This window comes from Caretta caretta, chromosome 1, assembly GCF_965140235.1.
Source record: "Caretta caretta isolate rCarCar2 chromosome 1, rCarCar1.hap1, whole genome shotgun sequence".
Taxonomy (NCBI): domain Eukaryota; kingdom Metazoa; phylum Chordata; order Testudines; family Cheloniidae; genus Caretta; species Caretta caretta.
The window spans coordinates 241,684,404-241,703,244 of NC_134206.1; the positions used below are offsets into that span (position 1 = coordinate 241,684,404).

The following is an 18,841-nucleotide window of genomic DNA, read 5'->3' on the forward strand; positions in this document are numbered from 1 at the left end:
GAGATGTGGGGCCAGCTTGCAACACTGAAGCCCACACAGTATCTGCTCTTTGGACAGAGAGCAGTTCAGAGCTCAGCGTTTGGCACTATTCACTTGCACTAAACTCCTTCAGAAAACTAAGTAGAAGTCCCCCTGTTCCTGCAGAGGGAGCTCCAGGCGTTTGTGATGCTGCCTTTCTGAAATTCTCAAGAATTGTAACATTCAAAAACCAATAGGAGAATACTTCAGTCTCCCTGGTTGCTCAATAACAGATTTAAAAGTGGCAGTTCTTCAACAAAAAAACTTCAAAAACAGACTCCAATGAGAAACTGCAGAACTGGAATTAATTTGCAAACTGGACACCATCAAATTAGGACTGAATAAAGACTGGGAGTGGATGGGTCACTACAAAAAGTCATTTTCCGTCGTCTGATACTCACACCTTCTTGTCAGCTGTTGGAAATGGGACACCTTGATTGCATTGGCCTCATTATCACTACAAAAGTAATTTTCTCTCCCTTGGTATTCACCCCTTGTCAACTGTTGAGAATAGGCCACTTCCACTTTAATTGAATTGGCTCATTAGCACTGACCCCCGCACTTGGTAAGGCAACTCCCATCTTTTCATGTGCTATAATACATATTATGCTTACTGTTTTTTTCACTCCATGCATCTGATTAAGTGGGTTTTAGCCCACGAAAGCTTATGCCCAAATAAATTTGTTAGTTTCTAAGGTGCCACAAGGAGTCCTCGTTTTTTTCTGAAAACGGTTTGTTTGTGACTGATTGCTCATGTTTCCCGTCTAGGTTTTCCTGGAGTTGTATCAGTGGCATGGCTGTGCTAAGGAGCTTTCATTAAACGTGATCGGAGGCCTTTGGCAGGATACAAACAGCTTGACTCTCGACAACACCAGGTACTTGAACTGGGTTATTTCCTGTACACCTAGGGGTAGGCTGTGTGTTAGGTGCTCCCCAGGGGTAGTGCAAGGTTGGCTGGCTCAGGCTGGTTCACTTATAAATGAACAGGAGTGTCCCACAGTTAAAGGCAGGAAGCCCCTAAAATACCCTTACCACGAACCTAATGACTTGGTAATTAGGGCATCGTGGATCCTTCAATAGCCAGGCCAGAGGTCCACCTGGAGCTAAACTTGCTCTCCATTCCAACAGCTGGCCCAAGCTAAGGCAGAACGCCCTGACTCTAAAAGCCCCTGTTCCTTCCTAGGTCACTTGCTGTCATGGTGATTGTCAGCCCCCAGGCCTCTCCCTTATCATGCCTATTCATAATGCTACCGGTGAGGGGAGGCATTGTGTCCTCCTATCCCACCTTTCTTCACTCCTAAAAAGGGGCCTACTTGCTCATCTGGTCCCGTGTTCACAGCCTTCCCTATGACTGCCAAATCACCAAGCATGTGTTCCTGGGGAAGCCCCATGCTCTGCAAAGCAGGGCTGGATTAGTAAGGGCTTGTCAAAGAGAATCTCTGGACAAAGTGGCTTGCAGGCTTGTTGGCATCTTCCTTTTGTTCCCTTGCAGGGAAAGGACTTGTGGGTTGAAAGTTAAGGTTAACACAGCTGCACTGTCCCAGCAGCCAGCATGGATCAGGTCAGTTCCAAAAGGTTTTATGTTTCAAAATGCATTCAGTTTAAATTTTCAGAAGTGACTGGTGATCTTGTGTGTCCAGCTTAAGACGTGTGATTTCCCTCTGCCCCGACCCTCTGAAAATCAGGCGTCTTTTTGAGTTATCTAGTGATTTTTTGGGTGCTCAACTTTAGTCACTTTTTCAAATATAGGCCAAAAAAAGTGTATTATTTAACATTTAATAATTTGGGGATGCTCAGTCTGAACCTGTTTTGGTTCCTAGTCCCTGTGCAAGTTTGGGTTTGCAGGCACCATGTTTCTGTACAGCTTGGACTTTCTGCCAACATGCTGCTATCCATACAGGCAGCTCATTCCCCAGTCTGTGTGGATGGGTGTGCCTGCATATCTGAGATCAGACTCAAGCTGTCTGCTCTCTTTCTGATGCTAGCTGAACATGATCATTATTGACCTTGTCTGGGTCCCAGTCAAACAGTGAGATGAAAGATGATGCTCTTAACTTTTGAAGAGTCTGTATTTTTTTGGTGTGAGAACGCCCCCCTGGTTAATATCTCACATTGCTTGTTTTTAAATAGTAAATGGGCATCCATTGCTTATGTTTATAACAGGAAATAGAATAATCAATTCCCAAATTCAAGGTAACAGGTTTATGGTCTGAGTTTGTGTAGGTACATGTTTTTAAATGGTAGTTTTAAACTCCAGCTTGAAATACATGGAGAATCTTAAATTAATCCTTCCATCAATGGATTAGTAAAAACAAAAATCATGCAGCACTTTCTGTAGGTCCTACACATAAACAAAGCCATGACAATCAGAATGCAGTCATGCAACTATACAGTCTCTTCGGTTAACATTATTTCAGGCTCCTGGAGGAGGTTCACAACAGAGAGACAGTGGTGGAAAACAGTCCTCTCAGGCAGGAGTGTCTTGTTGGCTGTCAGATTCATGATGACTTATTGGTGCATATTTTTAGGGTCTGCGTGGCGATGTACAGGTGGAGCGCATCCTCGTGTATTCCTTTCTGCAGAACTGTCACAACTGTGATTTCAGAGAAGAGCTGGATTCTCTGAGAAGCCAGGTGATGGTTTCCCCACCAAAAAACTTTCTCTCTGATGAGTTTGATGATGGGGAGCTTCAGACAGATGGGAATCGGAGTGGCCGGTTTTCGAATGGTGAGCCAGGTAAGTGCTCTCCTCTTCCCCTTATCCCACTGTTCTGAAGCTGATCTCTTCTGTAGTGGAATGGTACAGGGAGTATTTTCTCTGCGGAGTATTGCTGTGCTGTAGCTCTGGATGTTAACGTATTGGGCTTTCTCAGGTCACATGGTACAGCTGATGCTTAGCACCTTATCTTACCTGTCTAGGTATTTCTGGAGCACTCTTCTCCATAGTACCTAGATGCCTTTTCTCCCACGCACTTGCAGTTTGCCATAATGGAGCCCCAAACCCCAGTCTCCTTTTTAGGCCTTGAGTTTTAAAAAGTGTTTGGGTACTTGGCACCTGTTAGCTAGTTTAGAACTGGGACTTTAGGAACAACTCGTCTCTCTGCTATTTGGGCTGAAATTCACCACATTTTGCTTTGCCTGTGTGAAGAGGAAACAGTATCCAAAGATGGCTCATGACATAGGAATAGTACTGACTCTTGTCTACAGGGTAGTGCCCCCAGGGGCATTGCTATACCACCTTGGGCTGTGATCTCATCCAGTCTCATAGGCTAAGCAGGGCTGGGCCTGCTTATCTCTTGGATGGGTGATTGCTCAGATAAATCTGGTGTTTATAGTAGGTGGCACTCTGCCCTCCAAATCAGTATTGAACTAATGGCCCCAGCATGGTGTCAGAGGTGGCTCTGCTCATAGAGATGTTGTAGTCTAGATGAGATGTAAGAGGTCCTGACCATGGTTGTGAAAGATCACGTGAAAAGAAAAGAAAGATTCTTTTCCTCCAGGATGAGGGTGTTACTACAGTGAGCTGGCCAAATTTCATTTCAGTAGCTATATTTTAAATTCCCCCGGCAGTATCATTTGGGTGAGATAATATTTCTCCTGAGCTGTTACGTAGTGCTGCTGGACATTCAGCTCTCTATTCAGGGCTATCGTGTTCCACCTCAGAGGTGGCTGCATGTCAGTGATGAATGGCATGATCCCTGGGGCATGTAGTAGTTTCTAACGCTTTGTGGGGAGAGGTGCTGTGCGCAAATGACCGCGAGAGCGCCTTTGGGGTACTTGAGCCTGTTGTACACCTGCACTGGGCCTAGATTTGGTCATGTCTGTATGTGAACAAAATCCTGTTTAAAACCATCTCTTTGTTTTTCTGGAATTAGATTCTGTGGTTGATGAGGACATTTTCCGGCTCATTGGAGCTCAGCTTGCTGAGATTGGGGACCAAGTGGCTAGGGAGATCCAACCAAGAGTAGTAAATGATCTAGTGCAGCAATTTGTGAATGAGAATCTGTCCAAAGAGGTAAGTGAGGAATTCAGCTGATTAGCAGTAACTAAAGAAGGATGAAAATGTAACAGATATCTCTGGATGTGATCAGCAAGAACGGAGAGTTGCCTGGATTGTTGTTTTAGGTAGTTTGTTACTTTCGGTATGACCAGTTCAAGAATCCATCCTTTGCATGTACCTTCCATGTAAAGATTCCAGAAAATATTACAGCAGCTTCACAACATCTTGAGAGGTAGGTCCAGGAGTGTTGACATCCCCATCTTGCAGTGAGGAAGCTAAAGCACAAAGGGCCTGACTTTCAGATGTGCTTAGCGCTCTGTGGCCACTAAAGTCAGTGGGAGTTGCAAGGACTCAGCACCTCCTGAAAATCAGGCCCCAACTGCACTGCAAAAAATCCCACAGCAGCAAGTCTCAGAGTCTGAGTCAACTGTCTGGGGCTCACGCTGTAGAGCTAAAAATAGCAGCGTAGACATTCCCACTTGGGCTGGAGTTCAGGCTCTGAGAGCCACACCCATCATCAGGTTTCAGAGCTTGGGCTCCAGCCTGAGCAGGAACATCTCCACTCTACTGCCATTTTAGCCTGAAGATCAGGGCTCTGAGACTCGCTGCTGTGTGTTTGCGGTTTTTTTGGTTGAGTTTGCCTTTTGTGGTGTAGATGTGCCCTAAGTGACTTAGATAACACTGAACCTTGTGCATTTGTTAAGACTGTAAAACCCTCAGCTGTTTCATGTACACAGCTCAGCACTCTGGTGCTTATGTAATACTATCAGTTGCAGAAACTCCGCAACCCTGAGATACTACAGTGTTGGGAGTTGCAGAAAACCCTGAGAGGAAGGAACTCTTCCAGCTCTTCCAACTCCACTCATGTGCTTTAGCCATAAACCATCCTTCCTCTCAGAAGGACCCAGATCTAGATCTGTTAGTCAGTTTTGTTCACCTCCTTGGAGCTCTCCGTTATCTTCAGATAAGTGGCCTTTTGGCGCTCATCCACTCTTGCCCAGAATGGTATGTTTCCCAAGCATCTCCTCTGTGCAAGTTACAGGCAAATGCAGTGTGTGATCTATTATGCTCCAGAGTCAAACTCTCAGCAACTGGGGTGTGGTAGACAATGCTGGATTATTTTAAACAATCTGTCTATTCATATAATAAAACCCCTTGTTGTATAAACTCTAACAGTCTGGTCCGGAAAGACTCTGAGTAGCCGCATTTCCCACAGACCTTCAGTGGCAGCTGTGAGTGCTCAAGACCTTGTTAGGCCTCCAATTTATGACCTTGGTATAAAACTTTTAAACTCCAGCAATGTAGGAGGCAGTGACATGCACCTTCTTTGCTTGGGACTAGTTAAGTTTTTTGTGCATTGCTTTGTCAAAGTAGTTACGCATCTTAGTTTGTGCAGCATCTAGATCAGTGGTGGGCAACCTGCGGGCCGCATGCAGCCCATCAGGGTAATCTGATTGCAGGCTGCGAGACATTTTGCTGAAGTTGACCGTCCGCAGGCACAGCCCCCCAACTCCCAGTGGCTGCGGGGGGCTGCGCCTATGGACGGTCAACATCAGTTTGCACACCACCGATCTAGATTGTGTTGCTGGGGATATATGTATTTTTCAGTGATCCAGAGCAGCGTCTGGATTAATTTCTCATCGATACCCTCCACCACCTGCTCTGTTGTCCTAGGTCTTTGCCTTGTCTAATCTAGGGCCCAGGCCAGTGGGAGGGCACCCAGCACCTTTCAGGATCTGGCAATGTGTGTGTATGCTCTTCAGGGCAGGGACCACATCTCACTTCATGTTTGTAAAGATAGATTTAAATTTACCAGCACTATATGTAACTTCTGTTCTGTGTAAATCCTACAGTTCATGACGGTGACCCCCATTGCGTAAAAGCCACTCAAGGTGTGAAATGCCACCCAGTATGAGTCTGTGTGCTTCTGCATTGAAGGGATTGTAGCAGTGTTTTGGGGCAGTTAGGTGGGTGAAAGTTTTGTCACTCTTACAGGCCGTAGTGGGATATTTTATTTACTGTAATTTTTCTTTCCCCTCTGTTCAGGAGATAATGAGACGTCTGTCTAATACAGTGGAGGGGCTTGTGAGAACCATACCTTTGGAAATGGAGCAGGAGAAAGCCATGTTGGTGCTAGCGATGGTTTTAGCCAGAACAGTAGCAAACAAAATGCCATCCCTTCTACACCGTGTCTTTAACACCACTGTGAATTACATCAACCAGAACCTCCACAATTACATTGTTAACCTGGGATAACAAGTAAGAATCATCAAACTGTCACTTAAGCTGTGGGAGTCTTCCAAGAAAAGTGGCAGAAGCCTGCTAACTCAGCTCTGGACAAAGCAGTTTAGGGAATAATCCTGGCTGGGGATGGGACTGCGATTGTATGTGATCTAGCAGAGCTCCCTCCATCTCTAATTGCTATCTATATTCCTATAGAATCAATGGTCTCTACTTAGCCGCTTAAGGCTTTGCTGCAGGAGCTGGAGTCCCAGTCTGCTTAGGTACTGATACTGTTGGGGGATGAGTCTGGCCAAGGGGAGTTGCGGGGGGAGCTGTGTGAGAAACTTGCAGCTCCACCCACTTGCTCACCTGAGTTCAAATCCAAAGGTTGACCTCCACCAGCACAGTGTGTCCACTAGGTCTGTGCCTTTAGGCAAGGGGAAGTGTGAATAGTAAGTCACATGTTCTCACAGCAGCTTCTCCTGGGAGTGGCATAGATGGGCCCAGGAGTGATCAGTTCCTCCAGGGCAAGGAAGGTAGTTTCCCAGACTAAGCCCCTATTCTGATCATGTTCCACTCGTCTCTGCACCCATTTCTGTCCTGCTGGGTTCCCCTTATCTCTCTGTTTCCCACCTGAAACCGCCACTCTAAGTGGTAAAAGTAATTTTAGTGCCACAGGGTCAGCTACAGCAAGGAGAGGATGGGGAAATGTTTAAACAGTGACACCATTTTTCTTTTCTGTCTGTGGAGCTAACACACAGTTGGAGTGACAGTGAGCCAATATTTGTAGTTGAAAGTGTCCTGATGAGGTGGTGTTTTCAAAGCCGGAGACATAGAAAGTGAGCGCTAAACCAAGCTGTTACTGAAGAGGCAGCTGGGCTCTGATAAATAAGGAACTGTCTTTATAAAATAACTACTTTGCCCATAGTGTACCACTGGGAATTTGAAACCTTGGCAGTGATGGTGCATTGACACGGGCAAACTTGCCCCCCTAGTCTTTAGACATGGAAGCACCTGAGAGCAAAGGGTGCAGTGTCATTCTACGGCAGAAGGGGATGGAGGTGTGCATGGCAGGATCCTTGGGAGGTGGTCAGTACTGTCTGCACTGTAGAGCTGAGCTGCATCCTAGTCTGCAGGTATAGCGTTTCTGGAATTATTCAGATCCACAAGCTCTTCTCTCTCCTCCTGCACAAACACAGGGAGGGCACATGAGCTATGGGACATAGTGCAGTGGCTCCAGAACAGCTCCTCAGGCTGTGCAGTGGGGTCAGGATTTGGACCATAGTTGTTTTAGCTTTTAGACTCTGTTGGCTACAATAATTGTGTCTGAAAACTGACTGGCAGGTGTGTTAGTGGGTTACCAGTGCCTACCTGTCTTGAGTGGTGGCACAAGGCCAAATGAGAGTGACACTTCTCAGGTGACTCAAACTTTAATGCAGTGCTTGGGGCAGCTTATTGCTAGAGTATGCAACAGAACCAGTTCCCTACAGGTTAATACTGCAGAAACAGATCCACAGGTGTGTATTGCCAATCCCCAAGATTTAGATGGGAAGAAGAGAAGGTGTCTGGGTGGGGCTCCTGCCATGAGAACCAGCCCTTTAGCTCCCTGGCTGACACTTAAGTCTTGCCTGCACTAGAATGTGTAGCTATACCAGCAGACTCTTTCTAATATAGACCCAGCTCATATTGGTAACAGAACTGTGGCTCGTGCAGCTTATACCAGTTCCCCAAATGAAATAAGCTATACCAGCAAAAGGACTTTTTTGGGGCCAGTATAGCTGCCTCTGCGCTAGAGCTTCTCACTAGCACAACTGTGTGTCAGTAGGGCTGACTTTTTTGTCACTCATAATTTTGTTGATTATGCTGGCAAAACTTTTGCTTGTAGATCAGGCCTTAGAATGACAGAAATCTGGCAGGTGGAGTCATAAATAGCACCAATTTCCCAGAAGGGCCATAAGGTATGTTGCTATGAACACAGAAATGGGGTGGTGGTCATTAAAAACAGCAGGTTGAGGGGCAAATTCCTCTCCAGTAGCTCCTTTTTAAAATCTCTCCATTCTCGTGGTGATGAATTTGTGACTGAGTCAGGCTCTCCCTTAGAGAAGAATAACAGGGATTTCACTAAGAATATGTATACAGTCTTGCTGCCTTTGCTAACCCCTGTTCTGTATCCCCTTTAGAGTTGAATGAGAGCGGAGCCAGTGCCGTTGACGTCTGTGGAGAAGATTGCTTCTTGAGTATTTACTTTAAACGTTAAAACTTTGCTTTTTTTCCTCGTTTAAATTCTTTTGCAATGCCGCTGTGAAGGGGGAAGCACAACCCCTTAGTTATGTTTTAGGTTTTTCAGAGATCAACACAGGAGAACTGTTCAAGCTGTGCGATTGTTCAGCAGAGACATGTAGGACTATTGCTTGCCTGTTACTTTCTTTTACCAAATATTGAATGGGACATACAGGTCTTCACCAGCACCAAGACTTAGGAGGAAGTGCCAGTTGGCAGTGCACTCAGGTGTGTTTACTGAAACTTTAGGTCATTATCCCATGCACTGGGGATAGGATCTGTTGGCAGTGAGTCTGTTAGGGTAGGTCTTCCCTGCAGGGTTAACCCAGGTGTGAGCAGTCACACAGCATACCTATACTTCAAAGCTGTGCTCTTATGTCTATGGTGCTAGGTCTGCTGGAGGCAAGGCCTATTGTTCTTTTGTGCTGCAGTAAGCCGAGCCCTTCTAGTCTATCCGAGCACGGTCCTCAGATGCTGTCCTAATCAACTGCAAGGGATTTAGCCTCACTACAAAACGGGTGGGTTACCGAGTAAAAGCAGAGGTTAGGTTAACGTCCCTACTGTGCACGCTATCCTGGAAAAGCTATGCTAGTGTAGTATGGCCTGTTCTCACAAGGACAAGCATTTCTCTGCACCCCCATCATGATAGGTAATCCACCTCTCTGAGCAGTAGTCGTTAGGGCAATGGATTTCACCCCCTATGCTGTGTGCTAGCTAGCCAGCCTGGGTTGAGACAACCACCTAACACTTAGTGGTGTGCCTTTAATGAAGACATACCTTTGGAAATACAAGCTAATTCTTGAGTAAACTATACGCTCAGGGTTTTTTCCCTAGGCACATCAATAGGGGAGCCTCTGGATGGTGTCTGATTTAGATGTGCAAAGTTATAGAAAAGCAACAGAATTAACATTCATCTGGTCATACTTGAGCATGACACACACTAGCTTTAATTTCCACTCAATAGGTCCTTCCATGTAGTCAATGACTAAGAGGCTGGCAACCTTGATCATCTTTAACTTATGCCTAGAGCCTCTGCTGGTGGGCCTACCAGGAATGCACAGTCTCAACTTGACAGTTTATGTAAACTAAACTGAGTTGCTGTTTCTTATTTTATCTGTAAATATTTTATACTTAATAAAATTGTCAGTGCAGCTGTTATCCATTTTCAAACTGGGTGTGCAAGAAAGTGCTTAAAAAAAAAAACCTGAATTCAGTCTCCTGCATTCCATTGTCCTTGGAAGTTTATCAATTTTTCCTAAGGTTTCTGTTGAATTTTATAAAGTGATTCCTTTTTAGAGGGATAGCAGACAACAAAGGGAAATATAAGCCTTTTCATTTACTGGAGCTGAAAGGGTGGTGGGAGAATGTGGCTAGCTGGATTTTGCTGAGCACCTAGCAAGAGCAAGCAATCCAAGGGGTTGTCTACACCAGACTGCACCATTACCTCAGTTAAACAGCATGCTCTCAGCCCAAGGGAGAGGATTTGGATTACGGGAATGCCTTTGGGGTGGTGCACACAGGATGACAGAAGGGAACTAGCATAAGAAGAGGTCCACACATTGTTTTTGAAAACTGTACCATTTATTAAAGTGCAAGCTGGGGTCATGGTCTTACAGCAGTGTCCCATTTGGGGAAGGAAAAAATGTACATAACATTTCACTTATAGAGCTTTGGAGCTGGAGAGAACTTTAACACTGTGGAAATAATATTTTAATTAAACTGTCTGAAGCCTCTTGTGCCATTTGGTTATTACCCCCCACCCCCAGGTGCTGCACTTGCTTGTTAAAAGAAACATTAAAAAAAAAAAGGTTGCTGGAAGATGTGAAGGCATTTTCTGCAAGTCAGCTGACTGCATTTCTGAGAACCTACCAGAATGGAAGCATAGAGGAAGCCTGTAAGAACACCATTAAATGCTGCTGCTTGTATAACAAACCAAGGGGCTCTCTTAGTCTGAGTGGATCTTGAGCCTTGTACTGTTCAAAGAAGAAGAGGGCTTACTACGGTTTAGTCAGAAAACCAGGAGTATGGGAGAGATCCACAGCTGCATAACAATGATTGCACCTGCTCTGCCCAAGTCAGTCTTGGGTCAGACAATTCACTTTTCCAGCAGCTAGAGCAAGGAAATCAGAAGCTGCTTTTGATGCAGATTTTAACTAGGCATCAAAGCTCCCTTCTACAGCATGCCTTCAGGCCACTAGCCACAAGGGAACAAATGGATATTAGCTGCAGTCTGCCTAGGGGATCTAAGGAGGGTCAACTGTAAATAGGAGAAAGGCTAAATTAAAATGATAGAAAACCCTTTAAAAAGCAAAGCAATGAACATGGACTATATCAAGTGTTCAGTTGCCTTAGACATAGGTGATAGCTCTACGGTGCGTGGTTTTGATTTTCCAGCTAAATAGCTACTAACCTGGCTCTAGTTTAACCTTGGCAAATGTGATTATCCCAACCCGGGAACAACTGCATATGACTCAGATATTCCCTACTCCAACATGGTACTTTCAATAGCTGCCGTACCTGCAATCATTAGCCCTGTGAAATACCTGTCCCACAGCGAACTGGTCGTAGTTTAGAATGCGCTCTCTCTTATTTGGAACTGCCTTCGCTGAGCTCTCAAGCAAAACTACAGCCAGGCTCAAAGTAATGTCACTTGCCTCTCAGTGCTAAAATTAACCAATTTATTAAAACCATACACCGCTTCTACTGCTCTCCCAGCTTCCTGCTGGGGAAAGAAATGCAGTTTTATTTTCGGTTTCACATATCACCACAGTCTACTGTAGAATACAGAATTTCTCCCCTGTAACCTACTGGATAAGGGAATGTACACAGAATCAGACAAAGGAATAATTCATCTGCATATATTTCAGATGGAGAGGCCTGTGAGATTTCATCCTTAGAATGAAGAGTTCTGAAAGCCCTGTCTATACTTGTTTTGGCAGCACAGCTGTCTCAGGAGAGTGGGGTTTTGTGGTGGGTTTTTTTTTTTAAATACCAAACACAAAGCTAGCTTTCAAAAGTAGTTTCTGGCCATGTTGTGCTTACTACAGGCAGCCTGAGCAATTTGAGAATAGCTGCTGCTGTAGTAAGCAACACAGTCCAGTGGACAGAGAAACAGGATGCTATATGTTCTATCCCACCTCTGAATCTGACTTAGGGTGACCAAGGCCCCATCCTTTCCTCTAGGCTTAGAGTATCTGGTTGTGTCCCCCTTTTTACAGAGGGAGAAACGGTCTGTAAAGCAGTCTACAGCTAAAAAATACTAAATGCTTGGTAGTTTTATGACAGCTTGAGGATGTGCAGCAGACAAAATGTAGAGAGATGCAAGAAAGGGTTCAAGGTAGAAAATTCATTAAGGTCAAACCCACTGAGGCACTTAGTTTTGGAAAAGCGGGTGAGGGCAAGTAATACTAATGTGAATGACAGTACAAAAGTAACACTACAATGAATGATGTAGATAATGTCTCCCCCTCTACCAACTGTAAGCATTCTATCATGGAGAGATGGCCAGCACACTTCACATCAGCACCACCTTCAGTTCAGGATTGCCTTAACATACTTTAAAAGAGAGGGAGCAAGTCTACCTGTTTCCTAATCCACAGTCAACCTTAGAGCAAAAGCATGGCCTCCAAACCCAGGACAATAAAACTGTACTCTTAAGTTTATCTGCCCCTCATTGGATCACTTCCACCAAATGGCCAGAGCTAGGGTTGGCTACAACTGCTTCAAACCCAAAAGGTTTGAGTCAGTATTCTTAGTGGGGAACTCATGGAGATGAGCAAATGTATAATCTAGTGTGGGAGGAGAATATTTTCCCAACTGTAACTTCTTAGAAAGAACTGATGAGGGGAATCATCATCAGGGAATAACGAATCCAAAACAGGGATTGTGGCTGCTTTTCCACTGAAGTAGAAGTCAGTCAAAGCCCTGAGCATTTTCTTGATGGGGAGGGAGGAATATTCAACAAAATCCTAACCAAGGATTTATTTGCTGCTGCCACTGCCTTTTCCTCTCCCTTTCCCACTGTTGTCAGTGTGGGACTAGAGTACCAGTGAACAGTCGTACACAGTAGGAAAAGTTTGTGTTAATGTGATGGAAGACGTGTTTCAATTTAACAATACATGCTTGAATCTTGTATCCCTATTGATCTCAACTTAGTAGAAAATGATTTCTCCTCCCCAGGCCTGTAAAAAACTATTCTCCAGTCCCAGTATGAGTATCTAGTACAGAAAACTTTTATGGTGGGGTGAGAAGAGCGCATTTCACAATTTGCATACTAATATCCAGAATGCACAGGGAAATGTACTCCGATCTTAACCTAAAGCTGAGGCTAGTTTTAGCACCCACTCTGAGACTAAGGAGAGGGGGGCTCTCCTGTCTGTCTCAAATTTGCCAAGCATAAAAGTATATTACCTTAGGGACAAAATTTCACTGTCACTAGTGAGATGATAGCAGCCCCTAGCCATAAGAACAGCCTGCAAGGACCATGCAGGGGAAGGAGGCAGCAGCAGCTCTTTGTAGACTAGTAAAGGGGCCTACCACACGGGTGTGGATAAAGTTAAGTAACAGAAGAACAGAGTAACACCTTCCACAGAGGAGAACTAGACATTGAACAGCAAAAGCCCCACTGTGGTTGGGGTAGTTTCTACTTATTGGACTCGTATCATTTTAAATGCTTCTGATTTTAGTAAGTTAAATAGAAGTTAAATGGGAAATTGTATCATGTCTCTGACACGAGTAATAGTGGGGTCCTTCCTATAAAATATCTACAGCAGAGAGCTCTCGAGAAGGGAGGTAAGAGAAGGAAGCTATGGCAAGGAAAACAGCAGTGTCACTCTATTGTAACTGCACCCTCGCAAAAAAATCTATGCAGCATGAGGCAATACTTGCTAGGACGAGACTGCACACTCACTGCACAGCAATGAGGATCCCAACCAGAGCACCTAGAAGTGTCTGGGAAAAGAACTAGTTCAATTTTACAACAAAGACTTCTAAGGCCAGCCTGCTACAATTTTTATGGAGTAAAAGTAGCCCAGCTTATATACAGGGATGTGATTGACAGAGCCCAAAATTCCTGAGCTAAGCAGGTTCCTTCCACAGTAATGGGCACCAGCTTTAATAACCCTTTCCCCACCATTCTCTGTTCCTCAGAAAAAATCCCTTAGCTCAAACCTCTAGAAATCTATCTACAAAACCCACCCTAGCTCAAGATTAGAGTGCAAAATTCATGGACTACTGGGTTTTGTCAACTGCCAGCATTTTGGGGTGGGAAGGGACAGGAACAGAGATACAAATTCATTTCACTTGAAAATAAAAAGCTCAAGACAAAAAGGAATACACTATTCTCAGCCCAATTATTAGTAAAAGACAGGGCCATTATATCCTAGGCAGCAAGTAAGACAGTCAGAAATAAAATAGGTTGTCTTATGCTTTAAAAATCGTACATTATGGTTTCATTTTCACTTTATCCCAAGTTCCTTTTCACCTACCTCCATCTATCCCGAGCCAGCATATACACCGAAAGAAAACCAGTTTTACCTAGGGAATCAAAGACCATGTCCATAAAGCTGCAGTACACACATGCATTCATATACACACACACTCTATGAAACAGGAATACGCGTGGTTGATCTGGGCCAACTAATGCACACGGTAATAACTTAAAGATTTCACTTATAAATTTTAAGAACAAAGGTTGTGACGAAGGGGGCTAGAATTTTTTTCCAAAGTAACTTTATTATCATTTATTGAATCTGCAAAGTATTTAGGAACATTTACCAATTATTTCTGCATAGTGCGCAAAACTTGCATTAGGAAACTACACCACGCTGGCTCCCAGAACGTCATTCACCCTAGGGCCAGAAGCCACAGGCAAACAACAAAGGAAATATTTAATGCTGTTTGGTTTAGTTACTAGCATCAGTTACTTTGAATATCAAGGATTCTGGCAGTTTGTCATAACCAAGGCTGAGTTAAGACTAAATACGCTCTGTACTTAACTCATGCAAGAAAATATAGAACTGCAGCCCAAGATAAGGACAAAGCAACCACTTAACCTTTGATTTCACAGGTGATGTCAGCCTCACAGTGTTCTGAATTTCATTATAAATCCTGGGTAGTCATATTTTATCCACTAAATAAGCACTGGCATCAAGACCTTATGAAAATGGCACAGTGACCCAAATGAGAGTCATGCTCTCTGGTGACTGATCTGTGGCAGTAACGTGGGATGCACAAGAGGGAGCCAAAGGTTCTCTCAGACCAGCAAACAGTAGTGTCTCTCCTCCACACTCCCGTAGCACAGAGGTGGAGGCCTGTGCATCTCTCCCACCAACATCAGAGCACTCAGAGAAAACAGATATATAGAGGCAGCATCTTTACAAGATGGGGCTTCAGGAAGCATAAGGGGCTAAACAGGTGTGAGAAAAGAGGTATAGTATGAGCACTCTCCCAGCTAGGGTTTAGAAGGAACCTAGGAGGTTAGGAGAAATGCAGTACCTGAGAGGAAGCTGAGACAAAAGGGAGACCAGCCTCATGCTACAGGATTAAGGTGGCTGGTTTATTTTGTATGTTTGTTTTTAAGAGAGTCTAAGGGGCACAAAGGGAAGTGACAAGACAGGGTAGCTGCAACAACAGCTCAGTCAGGGAAGCTAAAAATTCCAGGGGTTAGCAGCAACCGGCCCTCTCCTGCCCCTGGAATTTTCTGTTCCAGTTTCCGGTGTACAAGCACCCCCTTTCCTCAGCACTTGTGCTCAGTTCTGAAATTTGCACACTGATATTTTTAAAATACCCCTGTACTTTAATCAGGAAAAAAACAAAAACAAAAACAGTCTCCACTCCAATTCTACTAAAAACATGATTGTCCATAGCCTTAGCCTTACCAAATAACCTCACCCCATCACCGTTTAAGTTATACAAATGTCCAATTAACAGCAGGCAGCTGAACCTTTAGTTAATGCAACTAAAAAATTTGGATCCCACGTTCTCCCCCCTCCTCAGCAAGAGAGCCCCGTTACTTCTTTCTCAGGGCCAGTGCTACTCCCACAGCCACAGCCAGAATCGCGACTGCAGCAGCCCCACCATACAGCAGTATGGATTTGCCTTCTGGCAACAGGATGGGTTTCTCCTCTCCAGCTGGGGATTTCTCTTCCATTTCTTTCGAATGGCTCTCCTTCCCCACTTTCATTTCCCCTTCTGGAGGCAGTATTTTCTCAGGTTCTGGGGCAGACTTTTCTTCTGATGGGGTTGGTTTCTGTACAGGTTTACTCAACACGGGGATTTCTGGTTCAACAGGCTCCTCAGCCACCTCTCCCTCTTCCTCTGTAAGCAAAGGTGCAGAAGGGATTGCTTTTTCAACAGCCACACTCTCAGCTTGAGACTTCATCTCCAGCAAAGAAGGGGAATCCAGGAACCCCTCCTGTGCAGCCTCAGACTCCAGGGCCACCGATGACACTGCTGCTTCCTCTATCCCCTCTGGTATCTCCTCCTTCTCCACGTGAACAATGTCAGAGTTGGAAGAGTTATTTTCGCTCTTTTCTTCACCACCTCCATTGCTGTCTAAGCTCTTTACCTCTTCAGGATCCATAGCCACCTGCTGCCAGGACTCAGGTCCAAGAGATACCGGCAAGCTCTCCGTGTGCCAGCTCTGGCTAGCTGACAAAGAGACAGGCAGGCTCTCTGACTGCCAAGACGTAGTCACTGTGGGAGACTCTGGGGGGCTCACCTGTCCAGAGTTTTCGCTGGTTAGGATGTAGATGTCATTGCTGTCCTCTGCAATTGCATGGTATTCCTCCTCTTCAGAATCCAGGCTAAAGACGGTACCCTAGAAGAAAGGCAGAGAACACACCAGATCAGTAAAGAAAAGCAGAGTTCACAGCACATCCTCTCAAACAACAGCTCCATGGAAGAGCAACACAGGCTGGTAGCATCACAAGGCTCTGCAACAAGATCAGCTGGCCTTTGCCAAGGGGCAATTTCTCTCTTCTATGTTTCAGATTGAGCTACAAGAATTGCCTTGTCCAAGTGGAGTTTTCAGAAAGTGGGACCATTTTTTAAGACAGAGCTGCTCCTTGGATCCCACCTTTCTCTAGAACTAATATAGTGCTTAGTTATATGAATAAAAAGTAGGACATCAGTAACCAGAAAAAATTAAAGTTAACTTGCTTTAACAAAATGGGTGAAAAAGCTTGCTTTCCTCTCCACTCTCCCATTTTACGTGTGCGCTATACTGCTTGTTTAGGGGCATAGAGGCTTTATATGTATTAATACTAAACCTGTCACCTGCAGCCCCCACTGCTCAAAATCTGTCCCACTAGTTTGTAAAAGAGTTCCATCCTTGTTTGTTACTCCTTCAATTTTGGCATCCTTCACAGATTTGACAACAATTTAAATTAAACCATAAAAACAACCAAAAGCAGCCACACAAATGGCAAAGAGTTGCCTAGTTTTTTATTTAGTTAGGTAAAAAACTCTAGACATCCTAAAAGTTTGCTACTGGACCCCAATTAGTAGGAAATGTCAGTGTATGAAGACTGAAAGACTCTTCCCCATTGGAGCAGGAGCAGCTTTGTGGGCTCCCGGTTGACCAGACAACCATCCAAGAACCACTGGCCAAGTCTTTTATTATTATTGAAGAAGTTCACTTTGAGAGAGAAGCTGCAAGAGGAAGTTATTTCTAAAGGCAAAGGAAAACCTCAGGTGGGTATGACAACAAATGAGATTTTAAAAGGAACAGAGGAAAAACCCTGATGTTAGCCATGTGGCACTTGACTTAACAAAGATTTTGAAACAAAACACAAAATTGGATTGTTTCTCCCCACCAAAAGTCATTTTTAAATTTTCCAAGAACATTTGGCCAGTGTTGCAATACGGAACTTTACACAACTCATTATTCCTCCACTTCCATTCAGACCCCTTCTCTCGAGTATCTTCAGTTCTCCACTTACATTCTGCTTGATCAGCAGCAAGTTTCCCTACACAATCCCATCATCACTTGCTCCCCAAACCTGAAACTTAGTAACCTTCCCAAATTTGTTCCAAGTAATTTCTCACTTCAAATACTTACACCCCTTCTTCCTTCTTGGAGGCAGAATTTCACATCACCTCTCACAAACAGTACGTACAGGAGTGATACCTCCCCTAACATCTATGAGTTCAAGTTCCTTGTCCTACTTCTGTCTCTTTCCATGCTTACTTTGTTTACTGCCCCTCTATGCTCCACATCCAAACTCTCCTTATGTTCTTCACGCATCACACAAATTCATTCTGAGTGCACCCAAATCTGGTTTACAACTGCAAAGGTTGACAAAAGCAACACCTGCACACTGCCACATCAGAGAGGGAGACTGTACAAGCAAGCTGCCATTAAGTTCTCATCCTTTCCTCTGCTGGAAGCAACACCAATCATGCCCCACACTATATAAGGAAGGACACAGTGTGTCTCTAGTAACTCATTTCTGAATCCTAAAGCATTGAGTGTTGTACGCAAGACCATTAGTGATACCACGAACAATAGCAGGAATGAGCCTCCTGTATTAGTGAAAGCACTCAGTCCACACAGTAACTGTGCTCAGGTGTACTGTAATGCCACAAGTGTGGGAGGGACTGTACTGCAGGGGTTACAATGGAAGTAAAAGAAAAATACACATCCATTTTGATAAGCCCAAACTGTCATTTAGGCCTTATGAATCTATCACTGCTTTTCTAATATGCAACGAATGCAGGTGCCTATAAAGTGAATAAAAATAAGAACAGCCGCTCCGTCCTTTCTGCCAGGCATGTCAACAGACTCCTTAATGACCAACACAAGAGACTGGTGCTTCTGTGAGAAGGAAGCACTTAAAATGTTTGGATGCCTCACAAATGTTCACATCTCCCCCCTCAATCTCTTGCCTCCATAACACATGTCAGCCAAGGACCCCAGAACTTACAGCTGGGCTAGACAGGAAGATTCCCTTCATAAAAGTAATGGGAAGTTAAGAAAAAAATAAGTACATCACAGAGACTAATGTAACTATGAGCAAAGAGAGAGGTGATGGTTTTATGATTAAGGCAATGAAGTGGGACTTGGTAAATCTGGGCTCAATTCCTGGCTCTGCAACAGGCTTCTTGTGGGACCCATGGGAAAGTCATTTAAGTTCTCTCTGCCTTAGTTCCCCATCTACAAAATGGGATAATATTTTACCTCACAGGCTGTGATAAATGAAGGGGTGGGGTGTAGCTTCCTTTTATGGACACCCAGCCAGACAGTTAGCTATAAAGTTCATCTTGGTAGCTGTTCTCTACTTGCTTGCCCTGTAAAGGGTTAAAAAGTCCCCCAGTTTTT

General features: G+C 44.4%; 2 protein-coding genes across 7 annotated transcripts in view; one reads left to right on the top strand and one right to left on the bottom strand.

The window, feature by feature from the left end:
- The window catches only part of BID (BH3 interacting domain death agonist), a 37,181-nt gene extending 27,491 nt beyond the window's left edge, over positions 1-9,690 (top strand). For both annotated transcript variants that reach the window (XM_048828626.1, XM_048828621.2), the window contains exons 2-7: positions 787-893; positions 1,511-1,579; positions 2,547-2,754; positions 3,893-4,032; positions 6,064-6,276; positions 8,421-9,690. In XM_048828626.1, the coding sequence (XP_048684583.1) occupies positions 1,571-1,579; positions 2,547-2,754; positions 3,893-4,032; positions 6,064-6,273 (567 nt within the window). In that variant the 5' untranslated portion in view covers positions 787-893; positions 1,511-1,570 and the 3' untranslated portion in view covers positions 6,274-6,276; positions 8,421-9,690. The remainder of the gene's footprint in view (positions 1-786; positions 894-1,510; positions 1,580-2,546; positions 2,755-3,892; positions 4,033-6,063; positions 6,277-8,420) is intronic.
- BCL2L13 (BCL2 like 13) overlaps positions 1-18,841 on the bottom strand; it is a 114,418-nt gene that overhangs the window by 18,176 nt on the left and 77,401 nt on the right. For 3 of the 5 annotated variants that reach the window (XM_075122292.1, XM_048828231.2, XM_048828242.2), the window contains one exon: positions 10,080-16,339. In XM_075122292.1, the coding sequence (XP_074978393.1) occupies positions 15,530-16,339 (810 nt within the window). In that variant the 3' untranslated portion in view covers positions 10,080-15,529. Of the gene's footprint in view, positions 1-10,079; positions 16,340-18,841 lie in introns of those variants that run through there. The other 2 variants (XM_048828259.2, XM_048828268.2) reach the window with 1 other exon arrangement.